Genomic DNA, 21,578 nt, shown 5'->3' on the forward strand with positions numbered 1-21,578 from the left:
TGGTGAAAGCTCCCCCTCCCCCGGAATTGGTAAGGTCCCGGCAGTGACTCTGCTGGAGGGACATAAATTTTGCACCTGCACTGCACACATTTTAGCCTCCGGGTTAGTCCCAGACATCTGTCTAATAATAAAGTTGCAGCCTGATTAAACCCATATCTAATGTTTCCTGTCATTCTTTCGGCATAGCCAAACAAACCACCATCTTCTGACTGCAGAGTATGTAGTAAATCTGATCTATGTATCCAAATTTTACTTATTTATAATGATACCCAATGGGTTTCTATCAGATCATCCTCCTTCTAATTCAGTGTATGCACACTGATATGGTCCATACTTACCCCATTCCTTTATTGGTAACTTAAATAACAATTTTTAAACCTGAACCTGTGCTGCTTCTTGAACTTGCTTTTTCTCAGGTTGCTGTGTTAAAGACTCCTCTAACCCTGCTCTTAGCTCCTTCTGCCGCAGAGAGACACTCCAACATTTTATATTTCTGGATTTATATCTACTATCTTGTTTTCTACTGACTCCCACAGCAGCCAGAGTGGTGTGTTTTTTGCTCACAGTCTGAGTGCTTTATAACAGATCTGAGTCTAGAGAGAGCTATGCACCTGTATACAGGATCCTAGAAACTGGCTCCCCCTTACATTGTAACATCCGAGTGCCTTATATATCCACTAGTTCCCCTGAATCTGATTTCAAGAGTATTTGGAAGCTGGAGGGACCCAAGTGAATGATGTTTTGAGGGGCTGACTTGGTTGTTAGGAGAAGGTAAGCCGGAAACAATGGAATGAAAGACATCACATCCTCTGTTGGCTTAGGGCACCAAAGCACCTAGCACTGGCTCCAGCAAGCTCTTTAAGCACCAATATTGCAAAATCTCTTTAAATTATATCACAATTTTTTAAAAAGTCATTTTCATTTCATAACCTTAAGCGAGATGGTTAAGATGAATTGGTTGTGATGAATACAGGTGAGCTGACACAACGGGAGTGCTTACACCATGGGAGTGAACATTCTGTTGGGGAAGCCCCATGGTTTCAGCCTTTATGTGCAAAGCATACCCATTACGTTTACACCTATTACACAGTTTTAGTAGGGATGGAACCATTAATCAGATAATCCATGGGATAAATGCTGACTGAGGAACAGTTTTGGCTTACTATTCCCTGTTCGCTTTGATTTTTAGACGTTGATATGGTCTATATCTTAGTCTCTTTAAAAAAAAAAAAGAAAAAGAAAAAACCACACACACATACACATAAAAGGGGCTTTTCCACTAGCAGTCTTCAAAAAAGGCAGAATAAGTAGGACTGAAAAAAGAGATTTTTTGCTCTGGAAGTTTGAGCAGCTTTGGAAGTGGGTAATTCATTCCATTTCTGTCGGTCTACTCCCATAAACAGGGGTACAGGTGTTCTGCTTAAACCCTTATTCCCACTGTTCCACCTCAATTCTCAAAGTTAGGCACCAAAATGGCCTACTTTTTCAGAGGTGCTGGGCAGCAACAGCGCCTGTTAATGTCAGTGCAAGATGTGGATGCTCAGCAGTTTTGTAAATCAGGTCACTTGATAAGGAACCTAACTTTAGGTACCTAAGTTTGAACATTTTAGACCTGTGTAAACATCAAGTCAGTTCCCCTTAGCAACTAAGATTGGGAGTGGAGGGATGTCACAGCAAAAGCAATGTCATGGGCTCCAGCAGAGGAATCAGGGAATTTGCTGATAACTTATAACAGAGAGAAAGCAGAAGAGACACAACCGTTTTTACAGCTGAAGATGATGGTGCTTCAGTTTTACACACACATTCATGAGACATTGAGGTCAGCATTGTTTGTGCAAGAAGATCATAACCCCCTTCATATGAAAAGATCCATAGATCCGTGAGGCTAATTTTTACCGAATGAACAGCAGAATAATCATACCAAGGGACAGCTTTGAGTCCATGGCCTTCATTGCCAGCCTAGGCTAGTGTGGCTGTTGGCATTATTTTAGATTAACTTAATTTAAAATTGACAGAGCCTGTCCTGAATATGTGCCTATTTTCTTCCAGGGTTGTTTCTGTGATGAGTCAGAATTAGAGTTAGAGATCCTGAAATAATATGGAAAAAATCCACCCACTGTCTTTTATTCATAATCAGTAGTGCTAAAGCCTCGTTCAATAGGCTTCTAATAAAGGGAATGGTTGCTTAACTGGCATATCAGGCTGCTCATGGAGGTATGCCAGTGAAGCACATTTTACTACACAAATGTTAACATGGAGTGTTTTAGTATAGAGATACTGTGGCAATAAGCATAGTAAAATGCCCAGAGAGGTTATTATACAAAGAGTTCTAGAATGTAGGTAATTATCTCTAAACAAACCAACTATTGTAGTACATATTAAAGACAGTTATACAATATTTCCCTATGTTGAATAGAGTTGAATGAGTTAAAATATATGAATTTGGTTAACATTACTGACCTCGAGATTCACATATCATAATCAATGATGATCAAAGTTTAATAGTTATTCCAAAATAGTTTATTTTTCATTCCCCTATCCCTACTGCATCTTCTTTTGAAATTTAATACATTGCTGGTCTGATAATTGGAAAATCTACTTGTTTAAGTTTTTATATGCATGTTAGTGTATGATTTTGACTGGGTTTTCCAGACAACTTTTCTATAATGTAGATTGTACATAATCAAAGAAGAACTAACAAAGAAAATCTAGTCCTTTAAAAATACTTCAGATGGAAACAGATAAGGCATTACTTGCTGCTCTTGAAGCCATCAGCCATATTTCATGTTAAAGGCCATAATTCGCACATTATCCAATTCTGCAAATGTACGTGAAATAATCTTCAAATAAATTGATATGAATACAACAATTACTTTAGCAGATTTTACAGTGATATTTGACTTCTAGCTTGAATATAGAGGTAATAATTGCTAGTGTCTCTAGCAATTATCCTCCATTGAATTTAGAAATAATTCAATGTTACTATAAAGCTGTTGTAAATTTTGAACTGGTCACTGGTGTTTGTGATTTTGTGTGGCCCCACAGGGATGAGTTGGTGGGCAGTCATGATTTTGTAGCAAAATGTTCCTAATATAATTCTAAATTTCATTTAGTGCCTGATGCACAGCTCACTGAATCCAGTGTCAAGACTCCCACTGACTTCTGTGGGCTGTGAATTGGGCCCTTATGTCATAAGGGCCCCATCCTGTGAGTTGAGAGACCCAATTCTCATGGAAGGCAATGAGTGTGGCTACACTGCAGCTAGGAAATGCAATTCCCAGTGCACGTAAATGTGAAAAAGTGAGGATAACAAGAGGAAAGTTTTTGTAAGAGTTGGCAATAAAGTAAAAGGAGAGGTTTGAAAACAATTAACCTGATTTTTATTTATTGGAAAACAGCAGTAAAAAAGTAGTGTACCAGGTCCAGAATGGCTGACTTCTGAGCACAGTGGAATAGATGTTTGTTTGAGCTTTTATTTGAGCATGGCTGGGAAGGTTTGGTGGGGGATTGGAATGTTACAGGCAACTCAATTCTATGAGATTAAATTTAGAATGGAAAACTTCAAGTGTTTACCAAGTGGACCTCTTAGCAGTGAATAACATCTTTTACATTTGAGCCCTCAGTTCTCTCACTGTGTCGTTGGGATAACCATTCTTCTCCATGTCAAAGGTGCATTGTAAGGACAAATTAAAGTTTTGTGTGGTGCTCTAATACTATGACAAAATAGGCCATATTAATGTCTAGGAAGCTATTGAGAAACCATAGTAAGGAGAGAGGTAATGAAACTTATACATACTTATGCTTTTTTTGTTGTTGGAAGTTTGACTGAATGTGTGTTTTTAATATATGCCATGGACCGGGGTGATGCTTTTACTTTAAATTATTTTTATACTTCTAAGTAAGAAAACAAGAAAACATTTGCTCAACTTTGAGTTTCTTAGCATAGGGTAATACTTTAAAATGCAATCAGTATTTTGATTCATAGATTCCAAGGCAGAAGGGACAACTGTGATCATTTATTCTGACCTCCAGTATAACACAGGCCATAGAACTTCCCCAAAATAATTTCTAGAGCAGATCTTTTACAAAACATCCAATATCGATTTAAAAAATTGCCAGTGATAGGTGATCTACCATGTCTCTTGCTAAATTGCTTTTAGTTTATTTAAAAAAAATCCTGGAGGGTAATGAAATGTGTATTGGTTATAAAACAGAGTAGGATTGCTCTAAGCTTTGGGATAATAAGTAACATTTTATGAGCTCTTAATGAGTATTGTGTATTATAGATACACTAACATTTTTTTCAGAGAGGGACTGATACCTAAGGAAAATGAATTTGCAAACATCTAACTTTTATATTAAAGGGTTTATTTTTTTTACAAAAGTCCATGGAATTTTCAGTGAACACAGTCTTGTAATGCAAAAAATATATGGTGTAAAATAGATCTACAATACTCAGTAAAATGTTCCTGAAACTAAATTATACAACTAATATATGAAGAAAAGAGCAAGAAGAAAGGAAAAGAGAGGTGCTGGATACACGAAGGAAAGGTGTAGGAGTATGAGTAAAAGTACGTTGATTAACATAAGAAAAGTCCCCACATGCAATCAAATTCTACTTTCTTAGCTTGTAATTTAGGCATTACTGTTTCATACGCAGTTGTTTCGCTTAATTTTGTGATCCATTTTTATGCTAGTCTGTGAACCTGATTTTTTCAATGTCAACTGTTTGCAATCATAAAAAATTATATTATCTATATTATATACTTTTTAGATAAGCTTAGTAGCAATAGACTATGATAAAGCATACAAGTTCTTTATGTGCCAAGAAATGCTTTCTTAGCCTTGACGATCACTGTTTCCTCACTAAAGGGAATCCACCCTGACCTGGACAGTGGCACAGAGACAGATTCAGGCTACTAGTGCCCTAAGAAATGAAGAGTGTTATCCACAAAGCAACTTGGTTGCCATATTCTGGAGTTTAGATGCCTAACTTCCCATCTTCAGCACCACTACAATCCACAAAACTCCCACATGGCAGCCACCTGACTTCCTAGGTGCCTAAACTCACTTGGCACTTAACTTTCCACTGTAAAAGTGCCTTAGGCAACTAGGTGTTAGACTCCGGGGTATGTGCATTGTTGTCCCACTCTAGGTGTCTGAATGCCTGTCTCTTGCCTGAGCCCTGGAGCAATTCACACACTGTAGAAAGACAGGCATTTGGCTGCCTAAGTCACATGCGGGGCCCAGTCTGGGAGGCAGTCTCTGAGCACTACTCCCAGATTGGGTGCAGTTCAAAATTTACCTGGAGGTGGAGGTTGTGATGGTGTCTGCCTTATAATTTTCAGCCCAGTGGGGTGTCAGCCTCTGGACTACAGAGTTATTCTCTCACATTCCTTCTTTCTCTTTCTGGCCAGATAAACTATTTAAGTATATATGCACAGTGGAATAGTCATCAGGCCAGAGAGAGATGCATCGTAATGCTAAGCCCTTTGTGGATTTCACCCGAACTGCTGCTCCCTCGGAAAATCTGAGATTGACAACTAAATTCCCTGGTCCATGAGAGTGAGTGGGTGGAATAAAAAGAAAGCAGCTGGATTACTTCCTGAACCTGATACTATTAAGGAAAGGTTTCAGAGTAGCAGCCGTGTTAGTCTGTATTCGCAAAAAGAAAAGGAGTACTTGTGGCACCTTAGAGACTAACAAATTTATTAGAGCATAAGCTTTCGTGAGCTACAGCTCACTGCATCCGATGAAGTGAGCTGTAGCTCACGAAAGCTTATGCTCTAATAAATTTGTTAATCTCTAAGGTGCCACAAGTACTCCTTTTCTTTTTATTAAGGAAAGGTGAGCCTCGTTATCTAATCAGGAGTTTATAAAAAGGACTGGTACCTTCTCAGAGTAGGAGATAAAATACATCCATAGTAAAATGAGGTGTGAATATAAACATGCTTAGTTTTTAAAAACAGTGTTCATAGAATCATAAAACTGGAAGGGACCTTGAGAGTCGTCATGTTGCATGTATCTAGTCACGTAATTATAAATATAATTGGCTTTTTTACCTTCTGTTTGTAGTAATCATTTCCTGGCAACACAAAGGTTGAGGTTATTAGAGTGGTATGGGCCACTGTATTTCAGCTGAACAACAGCAATACAGAAGTAACACATTCAGTGCAGGCCTACACTACCACTTAAGTTGATCTAACTTACGTCCCGCAGGGGTGTGAAAAAGCCCTTCTCCCCCACCCCCGGTGATGCAAGTTTTGTGCTGTCCTCACTGGCACTACGTCATGCTTCTTGCCGAGGTGGAATAGTTATGCCGACAGGAAAGTGCTCTCTCGTTGACATAGCGCATCTTCACCAGAAGTACTACAGTGGTACTGCTACATCGGTGCAGCTGCGCTGAGATAATGCTGTAGTATAGACTTGCCCTCAGACAAGGCTGAGGGCCCACAGTTCTCTCCCTGTGACAGATTCTTGTTGTTTGGGAAAGTTCACGGGATGATCCAGGGCTTTGCATATAGGCTCTTATTCCCCAATTTATGGGATCAGGATCATGGACACAAACCGGAAATGAGAGGTATTTAATGACTTTTACTGTTGCCATAATATCTTTATTTTGCAATGGGACACCACCAACACATGTCTATAAGTTTCTAGTTGAGTCAGATTCTCACTATCGTAGTCCTGAATCTCTTATGCCAAGCTTCCTACATATTTGCAAATATTTGCAAATGTTCCTGAATGGTTTTTTAAAATGGAAATAGAGACGGTGTGTTGGTCTGCCTTTTTAAATGCATATTTGCAATATTTTTAAAGCTTCTTACAGTATTGAAGGTTTAGTTAATTACATCCTGTATCGATCATATTTACCCAAATGGTATATATATGGAATATACAAGCCAAAAACTCGTGTTTTTTCTCTTTCCTCTACTATTCTTAATTAACCAACTAGAGTAGGTCCAAAAATAGGAAATTTTTCCCATGAATGTTTTGTGAAAAATATGTTCCTGCTTTTCACTGAAAAATTGAGTTTCCCAATCTCTATGCATAATTATCTATTAATTAATACATGTATTACTTACTTTAATTATTCATATAGCCATGTTTAGAGATCCCAGTCAGCACTGGAGGCTCATCATGCTAGGTGCCGTACAAACACAGTATGAAAGCAGAGTCCCTGTGCTGAGAATTCTACAGTATTATGAAGACAGTTAGAAGTTCCTCATAGTAATCATAGTAGAAGTGGGTCTGAAGGGAGGGATTTGAAAGAAGATAGTGGCTTTTTAAGCTAGTTTGGGGTGAGTGCCCAGCACAATGGGGTTCTGCCCCATGACTAGAGCTCCAAGGTGCTGTGGTAATGCTAATAAATAATGTTCCATATGTAAAGGATTGCTTAGAAGAAAGTACAGTAGTGCTTGTGAGAAAAGAAAACCCGAGTGGAGTGAGGTAGGGATTTCAGGGAGGCCAGAGAGAAAGAGGTTGCAGTAGTCAAGACAGTAGATAACGAGCCTAATTTATGTGTAGGGTATTTTTATGAGCAAATGTGTTTAAAAAAATAAATAAAACCCCAGCATTACCATAAGCAGCAAATAAAGCCACTATTTATGAAGATGTGCAAAGCAATAACATCTGAAACCTGCAAAACTACATTTAGACTTGTATCTGCCTATTATTATAGATTGCTATTGATCTGTTTTATCTATCCAGCTTGTGATATTAAAGATTGCATCATAGTGCATGCACACTAGGGAGGAAAGGTAAGGTATGTAGGTTTGGTTGCCACCATCTTGGCTGATATATTGAGTATTGAACCAAGGACCTCTAGAACTAAATGCATGAGTCTCTACAGCGTGAGCTGGTTACAGACCCATATCCTCCGTGGATCAGGAACATAACACACACTGACTCAGTGGGTTACACAGGCAACCTTGGCTTTGTTGTTTCCTGATTGTTGAGTGTTTAACTTTGCAACCTTAATGTTTCAGTGTAGCTCTGTTTGGAATATTGTACAATATATAAACCTCTTTTAAGATAAAATAGATCTGTGTATATATACCTGTTTTAGAAATTGTGTAATAATCACTCTGTTTTCTGTGTTCGTGCTTTCCAAGTAGATCAGTTCGGATTCAATGAGACAGTAAGAGTGCAACGGAAGCTTTGGGAAGCGATTTTATAGCAACCTTTGTCTGATGGCAACCTCATCATTAATGTAATCTTGTATTCTTTCTTCAATTAGAATGTTCCACCGGATCTCTCCATTTGTACTTTTGTGCTGGAACAATCCTTGTCAGTGCGAGCTCTTCAAGAAATGCTGGCTAACACTGAGGAGAAAGCAGAAGGGGTAAGTAATCCAACCTAGACTTTTTTGATCAACTGGGGATATATAACATTTCTTCCATAGTACTAACAAGATGACTTCCTCTTTGTGTAGTTTTAGTCTCATTCTTCAGTACAGTAAGGGCCTCATCCTGAGGAATGCTGAGCACTTGCAACTTCGATCGAAGTCAATGAGTTGTGGGAGTTCAGCATCTCTTAAGATGAGGCCCTAAATTAGTGAGCTGACTGTAGGATTTGAGAAATTATGATTAAAGGTGGTTTAGGGAAAATGCATTTTTACTATCACTATAACAAACTAATCACAGTTTAGACACATAATTAAGTTATGCCTTAAGAAGAATTAAGGCTCCTATCCAAATGCAGGGCTGTGTTACAGTAGATCATCCTAGTAGCATATAAACACCACTGTATCAAATCAAAATACTCAGTAATACTAAAATGCAGAAGCAGGCATGTTTTTAATTCTTTTAAAAAGATGACACTATTCTATGTGGCTTGAGCAAAAATGTCCACTTGTTCAGATTTAAAATTGAAGATGTCTTATTAATCAGAGGTGTTAGATGAATATGGAAATTAGGCATCCTTGTATTCATGAGTGATGAAGAAAATAGCAACTCTGAGTAGCAAACAACTGTCTACAAATAAATCATAATAGTATGATTAATTTTGTGTATACAGGATGGTTCATTTACCTTACAGTCACATAGTTTAGGATTGCACTCATCCTTTGCATGGACCATGTCCTGAATGCTGCTTGTAATTGAGGAATAGTGACAAGGGAAGAGTGGCTGTAGCACAGGAGTAACATACAGAGACAAAACAGTGGAAGGGATTAATAGCAAATCTGTCACTCAAGATAGCTGGCAGGAGAAAAACAGACCCCCTGGAAGCTCTGAGAATGCCTGGGAGAAAGGAAGCTCCAGACTAATATGCTGTAGTCAGTCTCAGAAAATGTCAGGCATTGAGCCTAAAAAAGGATAGTTGGGCTATGAAATCCAGGAACATTCCCATGCATGCTTCAGAGCATGTGGTGTCACTGAACATTTGTTCCAAGGACTAACGGCAACAGTAGCACACCGAATAGTATGTTTGAGATCTGCATGTAATATTGGAATAAGCAAATACATACTTACGGACAGGGATCACTCTTTCTGGAATTTGCAAGTACTGCAACTAATAGCAAGCGAATCCATGGAGAAGGCATACACCAGGAGTTCAAGCACGTACTGCAATCATGCACCAAAAAAGCATGAGCTATCAACACCGCCCCCTCCCTCCAAAAAACCCCCCAAAACTGTGCAATTGCGAATGATGTCCAGAGATGCTTGCAATGGAACTGTAGTGATAGCAATATGTCCACAACAATATTTGAGCATAAGTCTCTAAGGTGCCACAAGTACTCCTGTTCTTTTTGCTGATACAGACTAACACGGCTGCTACTCTGAAACATAACAATATTTGAGGAACTCAGTTGTTGTGTTCCTGTGACTTCTCATTCTGCCCCCAGTAAGGATAGGTCTGGGCCAACAATAGCAGGAGTACCATTGGGGTGAATCCAAGATGGATCCAGAGCTGCGGCACATGGCGGAAGGGAGCATGTGCATGTTGTACCACGCTGAGGAAAAAATAAGATTCGCTTCTCTATTCTGGTTTCAGAAGGGCTACAACAGAACACTAGAAGTCCAGTATTAAACATTTTTCTTTTGATCTTAATCTTCATATTTTTACAATGTTTTGTTCTATTGGCAAACTTTCTGTCTAGCCATAATTTTTTTAGTTATAAGTAGCAGTCACAGGGCAAGCTGGCCTTTTGAAGGGGCACTTGTGATTAGTTTCTCTCTCAGTCCAGAGGTACATTATGAGAACATATGATTAGGAATCCAGCCTGATGATCAATAGAAGGCAAGCCTAGGAACAGTCCATGAGAGTTTGAGTTTTCTGGGAAGAGGGAAGGTTACTGGCAACTCTCCAGAATGCCTAGGCAGAGCATCTGAGAGACACTCACAAAGAACGGGAAGGCTTGTTCAGGAATCCAGGGTCACTGAGGACCTGGGGAGGGATTCGCTATATCAGTGAGATGGAAAGGCTTGGTTGGAGCTGATTGCCATGAGGGGCATCCCTACAAAAATGGTGACTTAAGAAATACCAGGCAGTAGTGTTGGGAATGGTGTTGGGAAGGAACTGCTGAGCCCAGCAAGGGCCTGAAAGACTATCGAGTCTGGGACAGATGAGCTTGATCTGAGATGACACTGATCTATTTTAACAAACCAGAACCTCAGGAACGGAATGTACTTGAATGAAATACAAGTCTATATGCCATTACTAGGGACCCCAAAAAGGAGAAAGGGGCTGACTGAGACTGGATTAGGCAAGGCTTTGCTATGGTGACACATGTTGTATTGCAGTTGGTTATGAAATGTAGTTAGCATTTCAGTGTCCCCACTTCTGATACGGGTAAGAAAAACATCAGCAATACATCATCTTCAAAAAAAGGGCCTGATTCTGGATTCCTTACACATGAAAAATGCCATGGACTTTAGCTGCAGATTTGAGTGTGTAAAGAATTCCAGATCAGGTGTAAGGCTTGTCCAGCTATTGTAAGAAGTCCATCATTCTTACTGAGAATTATGTACCAAAGGCAGAGATCAGTGTGTGGGATTTACACAAAGTAAAGCTGAAATCAGATATTGCTGTTCAGAAATAAAGCAAAAGAATCTGTTCCTAAAAGAACTAGGTTATGTGTTAAGCTTGTTGACAAGTCAGGGTACCTCCTTCAAACACTCAGCCATGAAGGATAATAGGGACAATTCTTTATGACCCTTTTAAATATCCTGCTTAGTTCTTGCCCTCAATATTTTGAAACTTTGAAATCTACAGGTTGATTATTTATTATATTTTTGTGGTGATCATTTTTGTAAAAAACACTTTGCCTTTATTTCCAGTAAGCAGTATTCCTTTTTTATTTTTTATTTTTTTAAAATACCAGCAAAAACCAAAGTGTTAAAAGGAGTTCATTCTGCCTTTTCTAATCCATACATATTTATATATTCAGTTTCACATAAAAATACATTAAAGTAACACTATTAAGGTTGCAATGGAAAGCAGGCAAAAGTTAGAAAATGCCAGAATTAAATTTGCCTGTGCAACCTTAATTTAGCTCCCATCTGCATGTGCATTAAGATACAGTGTTCTTAAATCTGGGGGAAAAAAACAACTTATGCCATTGTCGTATAGCATAATATCAACTATTAAAGCATAACAGCTGTATACAAATGGGAAAATAAGTAAAACGCAAAGTATTTGTTACTTGAAAATTTCACTACGAAATTTAGCAATGAAGACCACTTGACAGGAAATGTTAAATTAAATTCTACAAAATTTTATTGTTTGTTTAAAACTATAACGTACATATCCCTAGAGCTACATAATCGAAGACAATGAGAAACTCAGATAAAAATATTTATGTGGAATGAAGACTGGGAAAATATGGCAATCTATCAAATGTACTTCAAGTTCACTCTCATTATGTCTCATTGAGAAGATACTAAGCAGATACTGTGTGGACTCCTGAGTATTAGTATAAGGTCATCTTAATATATCATGACAGAGATTTTGCAACATCATTCTAATTTATTTCATCATTAGCCAATGATCTTGTACAAAATATATAAATATATACACGAGTGTGTGTGTGTGTGTGTACACACACTACTTGCTCTCTACAAATGGCATCCAAGCCCCCAAAAGACCTCCTATATTTGCACTAGTAACTGTGATTCTCTAATAAAGTAAAAAAAAAAAATGTAAGGCAGGAGTGCTGGTCATGAGGAAACCCACCCCAAAGCCAACTAGCCCCAGCATAAAGAATATACAGGGACCTGTCCTGTTCCCTCTCCACGATTACAGCATCTCAACCAGTGCAGCTGATCTGACTCAGAAGTCACTTGCAAACCCAAACCTGACTACATCCTGCTGTGGAGAATTCTCTTCAATTTTTCTGATAAGAATAGCAAATCCATGACAGACTTTCATGCCCTTACATGCACACACGCACGCACGTGCGCACACACACTCTCTCTCTCTCTCTCTCTGTCTCTCACACACACTCCTACCCTCCTTCCCATTTTGTCAGAACTAGGTCCTGTTCAGCTGGTGGGGATACCACAACTGTTGAAATAAGCCTGCCTCAGAGCAGGGACTCTCCCATTCTATTTGCACTCTATGTATCCTAAGAAAATAGATTCTGATTGGTGCCTCAGTCTAGACACTACTGTTTTATAAAACAAGAAAAAATGACCGGGGCCAGTGCTCCTCCTTGCATGTGAAAGTGAGAAGAGAATGCATCATGCTGTTGTGACAGACGTAGCTAATGTTGCTATCAAAGAAAATACTCCTGTCCTGAATCACTTTATGAGTATCTGTGATAAACAAACATCACCTGTATAGTACATACTGATCTTTCTCTCACACGCATTCACATAAAAAGATACTGGCAAGTTGTAAGTCAGTTACATTTTGTATACTTTGGTTAGATTTGTTTTGGGGGGCGTTTAATATACAACTCTAAGGTACTAGTTTAGCGAGCCTCATGTAGGTGAATCATAAATACAGAGGAGTAGAAGAAATATTATTGGACAAAGGAGAGCAAATGACTTGTATCATGGTATAATTGGGTTTGTTTCAGGGAACACAACGCAAAGGACAAATGTAACTTAATTCAGCTACGAGAGAAGCAGGTTTTGTTCTAGCTAGCATAAAGGCTATATTTCTGCTCATGTTCACTTATGGTAAATTATCGTTTGTTGCCGGGTTAATTTAATTTTGTGTATCACTGTTTGTTCATCAGATATTTATTTGATCTTTCTTTAACTTTCTTTCTTACATTGCAGTAGAATGAAAGATGAAACTAGCTGCTTGTCAAATAAATTTGTCAGTAGCCAGTGTCTTGTTGTGACAGCAAAAAAAAAATTCTTTTAAAAATGAATCATACTTTCAAAAGCATGTTTCAAAAAAAGATCTCAAAATTCCTTACAATGAATAAAATCTTCACATCTGTGTGATGTAGACCCCCTCCCCCCACCTTTACATATGGGGAAACTGAAGCCCCATTGATATCTACTAGTACCATTAACACACACGGTTAACGTTATTGTTCTAAAGAAAAAGATGAAAAGTTATGTAGCAAAATTTGCAGATGACAGAGTTTGTCATGACTAGAAAAGATTATGAAGAACTGAAGAAGGCTCTAACTAGCCTACACAGATGGGTAACACTGTGACAGGTGAAATCCAATATAGATTAGGTTGACAAGGATGATTAGAGTCATGGAAAAAGTTCTACACAGAGAGGACTATATAGAGTAAAAATGACACTATTAAGAGGACATGTGATTATTATAGTAGGGGCAGGTACCACCATTTATTAAGGTTATCTAACACTTCACATTATAAACCCTGTTTGCAGATGCTTATAACTTTGCTAAACTTTACCTGTTAGGTTGAAATTTTCCATATGGGTATCAGCCTCAGGTTGAATTCTGTTTCTGAAAATTTCAGCCATTTCTGACAACAAGGCTAGAGAAAAATGTGTTTTCCACATAAAAAAGTTTGGGTGGGCTTTTTATTTGAAAAGCTCTATCTCTCCTGTGTATTGGAGCAGGGACTTTAAACTTGGTGGGTGTGGCCTTTCTTTTCACTGCCTGGGACTGAGCAGGACTTTCCCTGCAACTGCATCTTTGGCTTGATGACAAACAGGTCAGGTCCACATCTTGGTTCTGAAACTGAGAGCAGGGAAACTCTCTCCTATACTCTGATCCTTGTGCTGGGCCCAGACGACATGGAGGAGGAAGTTGCCTGATTCAAATGCAACGAGGACAAAAACTGGACCTGTGGGAGATGTGAAGGGAGCACATTGGGACAGGAAGTCTGCAGAGTGAAGGGGAGAGCAGGAACTGGCACTGGAGTCTGGCAGGAGAGTGTGAAGTGGGAAACAGGAACTGGTAGTTGGGATGGAGGGAGTCTGAGACTGGCTGGCAAGGAAACTGGGAGCCAGGCAGGAGACTGGGACTGGCTCGCCAAGAAGACACGGACTGAGAACAAGTGTAGCAGGGGAGGAAGGTTAGGAGGGAGGAGAGGCAGATTTGATGAGAAACCAGGGTGTGGGGAAAAGAACTGAGATCAACTGGACAAAGAGAATGGGACAAGGAGCTGGGTGGGGTCGACACAGATTGGGTGAGGAGCTCTGCAAGGGAGATTGAGATTAGAGAATGTGGGTAGTGGTATTGACTGGAGAGTGGTGTGGGGTGGAGGGAGAGAAAGACAAATTGGATCAGAAACTGGGATTACCTGGCAAGGAGACTGAGGACAAGGAGCTGGAAAGTTGGGGGTAAACTAAAGTGACTGAGCAAGAGACTAGCAGGGAGACTGGGACTGAGAAGGGGAAGCTGGAAGGGTGAGACTGGGACCAGGATGAGAGAAATGGAAACTGGGACTGGCTAGGTGAAGAGAATGGGACTGGGCCAAGGAGCCAGTGGTTGGGTCAAGCCAGAACTGGGACAAGGACCTATTGTGGGGGATAGGCCAGAATGGGATCACACTTGGGTGGAAGGAGCAAGAGTCTGTGTCCATGAGAGAGTGCTCCTCTCCAGAGCTTGCATTTGCCTGACTGGAGACTTGTAGAGGTGCTGAGCTAACAGCTGCTACTGAAGTCAGTGGGAGCTGTGCTTTGAACATATAAAATGCTATATAATGCCGAGTACTCTGAAAAATCAGATTGTCAGTGTCTGAAATTGGGCATGCAAAATTAGAAAAAACCTTTGACCTTAATCTCTCTGGCCTGGATCCACAAAGGGACTTAGATGCTGTGATGCAGCGCATTGCAATACTTAACTTTTAGGTACCTGGAAAATCACTGGAACAACACTGCAATCCACAAAGCCTAGTTCAGCACCTAGGCTCCCTACAATGATGGGGTGGGGGGGGCGGGGGAAGATGCCTTAGAAGACGATCCACAAAGCCAGCACATTAGCAGAAAGCCACTTAAGCCAGCCAATGGGAGATACTGACCAATGGGGCGTGTCCTAAGTCCTGCCATTCCCACCGGAGACAGGCATGTAAATGTGGGGTGCAAGGAGGTGCCTATCTCTGCTTGAAATCTATTAACTGGGAACCCCACTCCTGGAGGAGGATGGCTTAGGCACATAAGGTGTTTTTTGGAAGAATGAGTTAGATACCTCCTTCATGACACACGCACACGGTGACTGGAAGAAGAGGAGGAAGTAGTGGTGATCATTTTACCCACCTTATAATTCTTAGCCCAGTGGTTTGTGCACTCGCCTGGGATGTGGGGGACCCATGTTCCAATGCCCTCTCTGTCTGATGGGGAGAAATAATTTCATCAGGGGTCTCCCACCTCTCAGAAGAGTGCTTGAACTACTGATCTATAGGATATTTTGATGTGGGAATCTCTCTCTCCTGTTAAAACTGTTCCACTGTGTCTAAATAATGAAAGAGTAATTTTGGAACAGGGGCTGGATCTGCGTCTCCCACTTCCCCACATGAGTGCACTAAGCACCAGGCTATATACCAAGGGTGGCCAAACTTACTGACCCTCCGAGCTGCATACGACAATCTTCATAAATTCAAGAGCTGGGGCACACCTGCCAGGGCTCAGGGCTTCAGCACTGCTCCTGTTGGAGCCCTGGCAGGTGCGCCCTGTTGGGCTGAAGCCACAAGACCCCCCTCCCTGCTGGGCAGAAGCCAGTGGTGACATGGGGGGACACGTGGGGTCACGTGCGCCCTCCATATTTTTGCCATGGTTTGCTGGCCCCTCTTGGTTACATGGTGCCACCAGGCCTCCTCCCTGCATGGCAACTGCTGGAACCGGCAAGCTGGGAGCCGTGGCCATGGGTAGAGACAGCTGCAAGCTGTCCCTGGGATCTGCAGGGAGTGCTGCTGCTTTTGCTGCTGCCTCTGCCCATGGACCAAAACCAATGGCTCCTCCCTTCGTCTCCCAGGTGTTTGCCACTGCCTCTCCACACGCACTAACACCTGGGACTTTCAGGGGGAGGCTGCTGAGGGTAAGAGGGGGCATGTCTCGCAGTTGCGGGGTCTTTTAGATTGTGCTCCCGCACTCTCAGGAGGCACCAGTCGTCTCTGGAAGAAGTCCTTCGCCCTGTTGCAGGGTAGAAGCCCCGAGCTCCCCCCCTTAGTCACCGACTTCCTCTTTACCTGGGGGGTGCTTGACCCTCCCCTCCCCCCCTTCCTCCAAGCCCCCACCCCTGCCCTGCCTCTTCCTGCCCCTGCTCTGCCCCCAGCCCTGCCTCCATTCCATTCCTTCCCCCCCAGGCCACACCCTACCTTGCCTCTTTCCGCCCCTGCCCTGCCTGCTCCCCTGAGCATGCCTCATCCCTGCTCGTCTCCCACCCTCTCAGCATCTCCTGCATGCCACTGAACAGTTGTTCCGCAACATGCAGGAGGCACTGGGAGGGAGGGGGAGGCGTTGATCAGCATGGCTGCGGGCGGGAGGCGCTGTGGGTGGTGGGGGAGCTTGGTTGCTGGTGAGTGCTAAGCACCTGCTAATTCTTTTCTGGAGCACCCATGGAGTCAGCACCTATGCTCCTTCCCTCCAGTCTGGTACGTGGAGAATGGTCGGGGGGTGGTGGTGGTGGGGGGAGGGTGTGAGGAGCTCCGTGAGTCAAACTTTAACTGTAAAAGAGCCACATACGGCTCGTCAGTTGTAGTTTGGCAGAGAGGCTTTCTCTCTCTGGCTCAATGACTCTTTAGAAACCTAAGTATCTGTGTGAATTTGGGCTTTTTGGGACTCAGTTCCCCATTTGTACAGCTGGGAGACTACAAGCCCCTTGTCATACAGGGGTGTTGTAAAAATAAATTTCATTAATATTTTGAATCACTCCGATACTATAGTAATGAGCACCATAGAAAAGTCCATGAGGAAATTCATGTCTTCAGAGCAGGGGTTTGGAGTCATACATTAAACAATGGGAAGAAAACAAAATATTGAGTAGCTTGCTCACTATCCATCTTGTGCACTGAATGTGGAAGAGGCCTGTGGAAAATATAGTGTATGCTCATGTAATTTAAGAAGTACCATAATGCATATGCATTAGTGAGTCAAATAAAGGTTGTATAGGCAGCTTTAATTTTGGCATTTCCTAACTTTTGACAGTTTGATTTTACAACTTTAATGTTTTTAATGTATTTTTAGTGTATGGTAGGAATTGGGCATATAATTCCTATAATACATAAAAATACATTAAAAGAACATTAAGAACACTCCATGATGGGAAACAAAAAGAGCTTGTGAGGGACTTAAGGCAGGTTGCTCCAACTAAAGACAAGCTTTGGGCGGGAAGGGGAAGGAGCCTAGGCTATGTTGGTATAGGCATGTCCAGCAGAGACCAGAGAGTTATATTGGTAGGATTGTTCTTGCAATGATTGTGGATGGAGTTGCCCAACAGGGAGACCAAAAGCTCAGTATGTGGACCAAATATTGGCAGATCTTGGAGAAAGCAATTTGCATGACAGCCTAGCATATGATCATGAGTTTTGGAAGAAGGCTATAAAAGTTGCCGATCCTGAACAGGGAAGTGGCAAGAAAGAAGAAGAGAACTTAGTAGATAGCTAAATATTTATCTCTGAGAATATAAGAACCAAATATTTATAAGCTTGGGGGAAAATGTTTGACAATAATATAAGTAAATATGCAGTTAAAATATAAACTGATCAGTTGTAATATGCACACTTACTATAATTTTGTGATACCTGCAGCTATAGGCTGTTAGCTTTACAAAGTATTATTTCACACTAACCTTGTGCAAGGAACTCATGCAGTCTGTCCAGGACTCGTAATTGAATTAGTATAGCTTACCCCCTATTGGTTATGGCCCACTGGAGGATGCCACACCAGCTATATAAGAACTCTGCACGTTCCAGCCAGCATCCGCTCAACACAACAGCTGCCTGGGACCTCATCCATTAGGTGCTGTGTGGTATTCTTGGAATACAGCCGGTTGCTGTCTCAGCTGCACCTGAGTCTGCTGTGTGTATAGCTATGTGTGTGAGAAAGGGTCTGGTATGGTGAACAGAAGGGAGGAGAATCTGGGAAGGGATGAAGTCCATCCCTGCACAGCTTGTAGGGTCTGACAGATTATCTGAAAGACCTGCAAGGTTTCCAGGCACTTGTCATTGAGCAGCTCTGAAGTGTTATTAAAAGCCTAAGGATGGAAGACATGCTGCAATTGCACACACAAACTTGTAATATAAACAGCAGATCTGCAGCTTCTACTTGCAACATGAAATTTGAAGCCATATTAGCTTCACCTTTGATTAAATCTACGATATCTTAAATGAAATGACAGGACCAATGAGAACATATGTTATACTCTACTTAACAACTGTTTGTGTGGTCAGATAACATCTTTTGATGTGTGGCTATTCTTTAATAATCAATTTTTTTTAATTTTGTTTGGGAAATACTAGAGAGCTATCCACTTTTTTTCATTTGACCCAATAAAAGAATAAACACAAAACCCTGCAAGACAGAAGTGGATGTTTTATTGTTTAAATGCTTTATTATTCTACTGTTGGCTCTTCCCTATTCCATATCTAAGGGTAGATAGGAAGTAGGGCAGGATGAAGGATAATATTTTTAATCTTTACAAACAGAATGACTTTCTAATTCTTTTTTAATTTAATTGGCTAAATATGTGTGTATGGAGAGAGAGAGAGAGAGAGAGATAGGGTTGCCAGTTTTGGTTGGATGTATCTTGGAAGCTTCATCACATGACAATCACATGAGACTCCAGTGCAATCCTGGAGGGTTGGCAACCCTTTAAAAGTGTGTGTGGAAGGGTATATTTTTGGAGGGGGATTAAAGAAGGAAGAAGGGTTTAAAATCTATATGCAAACCTTTAAAAATGATTCTGATAAGAAAACCCAAAACAATCATCTTAGAATCATTGCATGGTAGGATGTGGTGGATATTTTAGGACCCTGCAAAATCTGGCTGTGGAGTGCCTCAAATAATAGCAGTCCCACTATAGGCTTAGTGGTAAGAATTTTCCTCTGTGCTGATGTTGATACAAAATTTCCTTTGATGTTACTACCAAGAGTGGGTACAGTTAAAAAGTTTTTATTCTTAGAAAACAGGTATTCCCTGAGTGTATAATGGGAATAACAAATGTAGCTCTCCCCAAGGCGTGGTTTAAGCCTCTGCCCTTCTCTCTCCTGGAAGCTTGATATCACCAATATTAGGAGCAGCTTCTCCCTTCTTCTCTCATGGGTTGGATCCTGTGTTCTTTTTTGGCTCCTGATGCCTCTATCTAAGATGACTCCTCACTGTGCCATGCAGAGAGTGTTGTCCCTTGAGAAAATCAATATAACTAGCTGGTAAGGAGCGTAAAGCCCTGTACACAAGGGATAAATAAAATATGTAAACAAAAGCCCCAGCTAAAGTTTGAAAATGGTTCCCTTGCTTTATCTTCACCTTAGGGTGGGGCAGGGTCCTCTCTTGACCCCTTCCAGGCTTGCTGGTTCCCTGATCTGGAGTCCTGTGTGGGTCTTGGCTGGCTCACAGTAGCCAATGCCAGATCAGATCTTTCTCTGCTGGATGCTGGTCGCTGCAGGGTGGGAACTGCCCAATCCGTGCAGCTAGATCTCATGGCAGTGCAAGAACTCTCTTTGTGGGAAGTGGGAGTTCAGTAATGACTCACTGAGCTGTGGTGTCACTCTCAGCTTCCAAACTCAAAACTGAAACTAAATCTGTTGTCTCTCTAAGTCAGGCTGTCCTCGAGCTGCAGGGGCAGTAAAGTCCTGTCATTGGGCCAATGGACTGCTTGTCCAGATCACCCTATGGAGAAACTTCACTGTTGGCCTCAGAAAGCATTTCTAGATCCCTTCTGTCCTCATCCCTCTATCCACAAATGCCAGGCTCTTGTAGGAAAGTGAGGGACAGATGGGTGAGAAACATGTCCAAGGCCACACAAACTTTGGCAGAGTCATGAATAGAACCCAGCTTTCCTGTCTCCCATTTGTGTGCTTCAGCAGCCAGAATAAACTTTCTCCTGATTTAAGACCTTTGTCTTGCAATTGGATTTTTGTGGACAGACCATTATGCTTGTGCAGAGCCTCATTCAAGTCAGTGGGGTTGTGCTTGGGTCCACTCGCACAGATCTGATTGCAGTGAGCCTAAAACCCACAGTATTATGTTAATAGATCAATTTATTTGTAAGGATGGACAAATCAGTCAGGCTGAAATAAGAATGAACCTCAACCTTCTCCCAAAACTCCAAACTGAAGCTTTTTAGAGGCTAGAAAAGTCTGGATACTGTCCCTACATTATTTTGGTTGCTTTTAGGTCCTTATCAGAACCAAGTTTTTTAGTTTGCCCACTGCTTTTTGATTCACACCAGTTCACAAAGTGTTCTGTTGGAGTACTGTTTCCAAATCTGGTGGTGCGAGCACAGAGAGGGCAGCACCTGGGAACCAGCTGGAGGGCAAGAGGAGTAAGGAGGAGGATAGCTTCCTGGCCCAAGTGCCACTTTGCTTCCCTCTGCAAACATGCTCCCACAGCTGCAGGTAAAGTGACACAGCCCATGATCTCATTATTCTCCCACCGCAGCCACTTCAGGCAGTCAATCATAGGAGCAGCTCATATGTTGAGAGCTAGGGTACATCTACACTAGAAATGCATCAGTGGGTTCTTCCACTGGTGTAGTAAATTCACCTCTCTGAGAGGCTTTAGCTAGGTTGACAGAAGAATTCTACACTGCGGTTTAGGTTAGGTTAGCTTATCTGTGTTGCACAGGGCATGACGTTTTTCACAGCTCTCAGCAATGTCATTAGGCCATATTAACTTTGTACTGTAGACCAGCCCTTAGAGGCTCAAGCAACAGCACACTGGTCTATGCTTTCTGTTCTTCCAGCTGAGCTGAGTTCAAATGGGCCCCAACCTCATGAAGGCTACCATTTTACAAGTTTACTGTGGGGGAACAGATAAAGGGAATTACAAGAGAAAAGGAAGTCAGATAAAGAGCAATTCTTTTTGTAAAGGAAGTTAAATAAACAAAAAAGGACAGAACAGGACAAGAGAGAGAAAATGGACAGGAAAAAAGAGGTGGTGCTACCATAACCGCGCAAGAGGATATTGTGAGGAGACAAGGGAGTAATCCGTCTGCCAACCTACCACAAGTGAATGAGGTGTCTAAGTTGAAAAGGCTG

At 41.4% G+C, this 21,578-nt stretch overlaps 1 protein-coding gene across 2 annotated transcripts in view; it reads left to right on the top strand.

Annotated features, from left to right (window-relative positions):
• RYR2 (ryanodine receptor 2) overlaps window positions 1–21,578 on the top strand; it is a 735,866-nt gene that overhangs the window by 206,905 nt on the left and 507,383 nt on the right. For both annotated transcript variants that reach the window (XM_043511417.1, XM_038395332.2), the window contains exon 3: window positions 8,240–8,344. In XM_043511417.1, coding sequence (XP_043367352.1) covers window positions 8,240–8,344 — 105 coding nt within the window. The remainder of the gene's footprint in view (window positions 1–8,239; window positions 8,345–21,578) is intronic.

Source organism: Dermochelys coriacea, chromosome 3 (genome assembly GCF_009764565.3).
Source record: "Dermochelys coriacea isolate rDerCor1 chromosome 3, rDerCor1.pri.v4, whole genome shotgun sequence".
Classification (NCBI taxonomy): Eukaryota; Metazoa; Chordata; order Testudines; family Dermochelyidae; genus Dermochelys; species Dermochelys coriacea.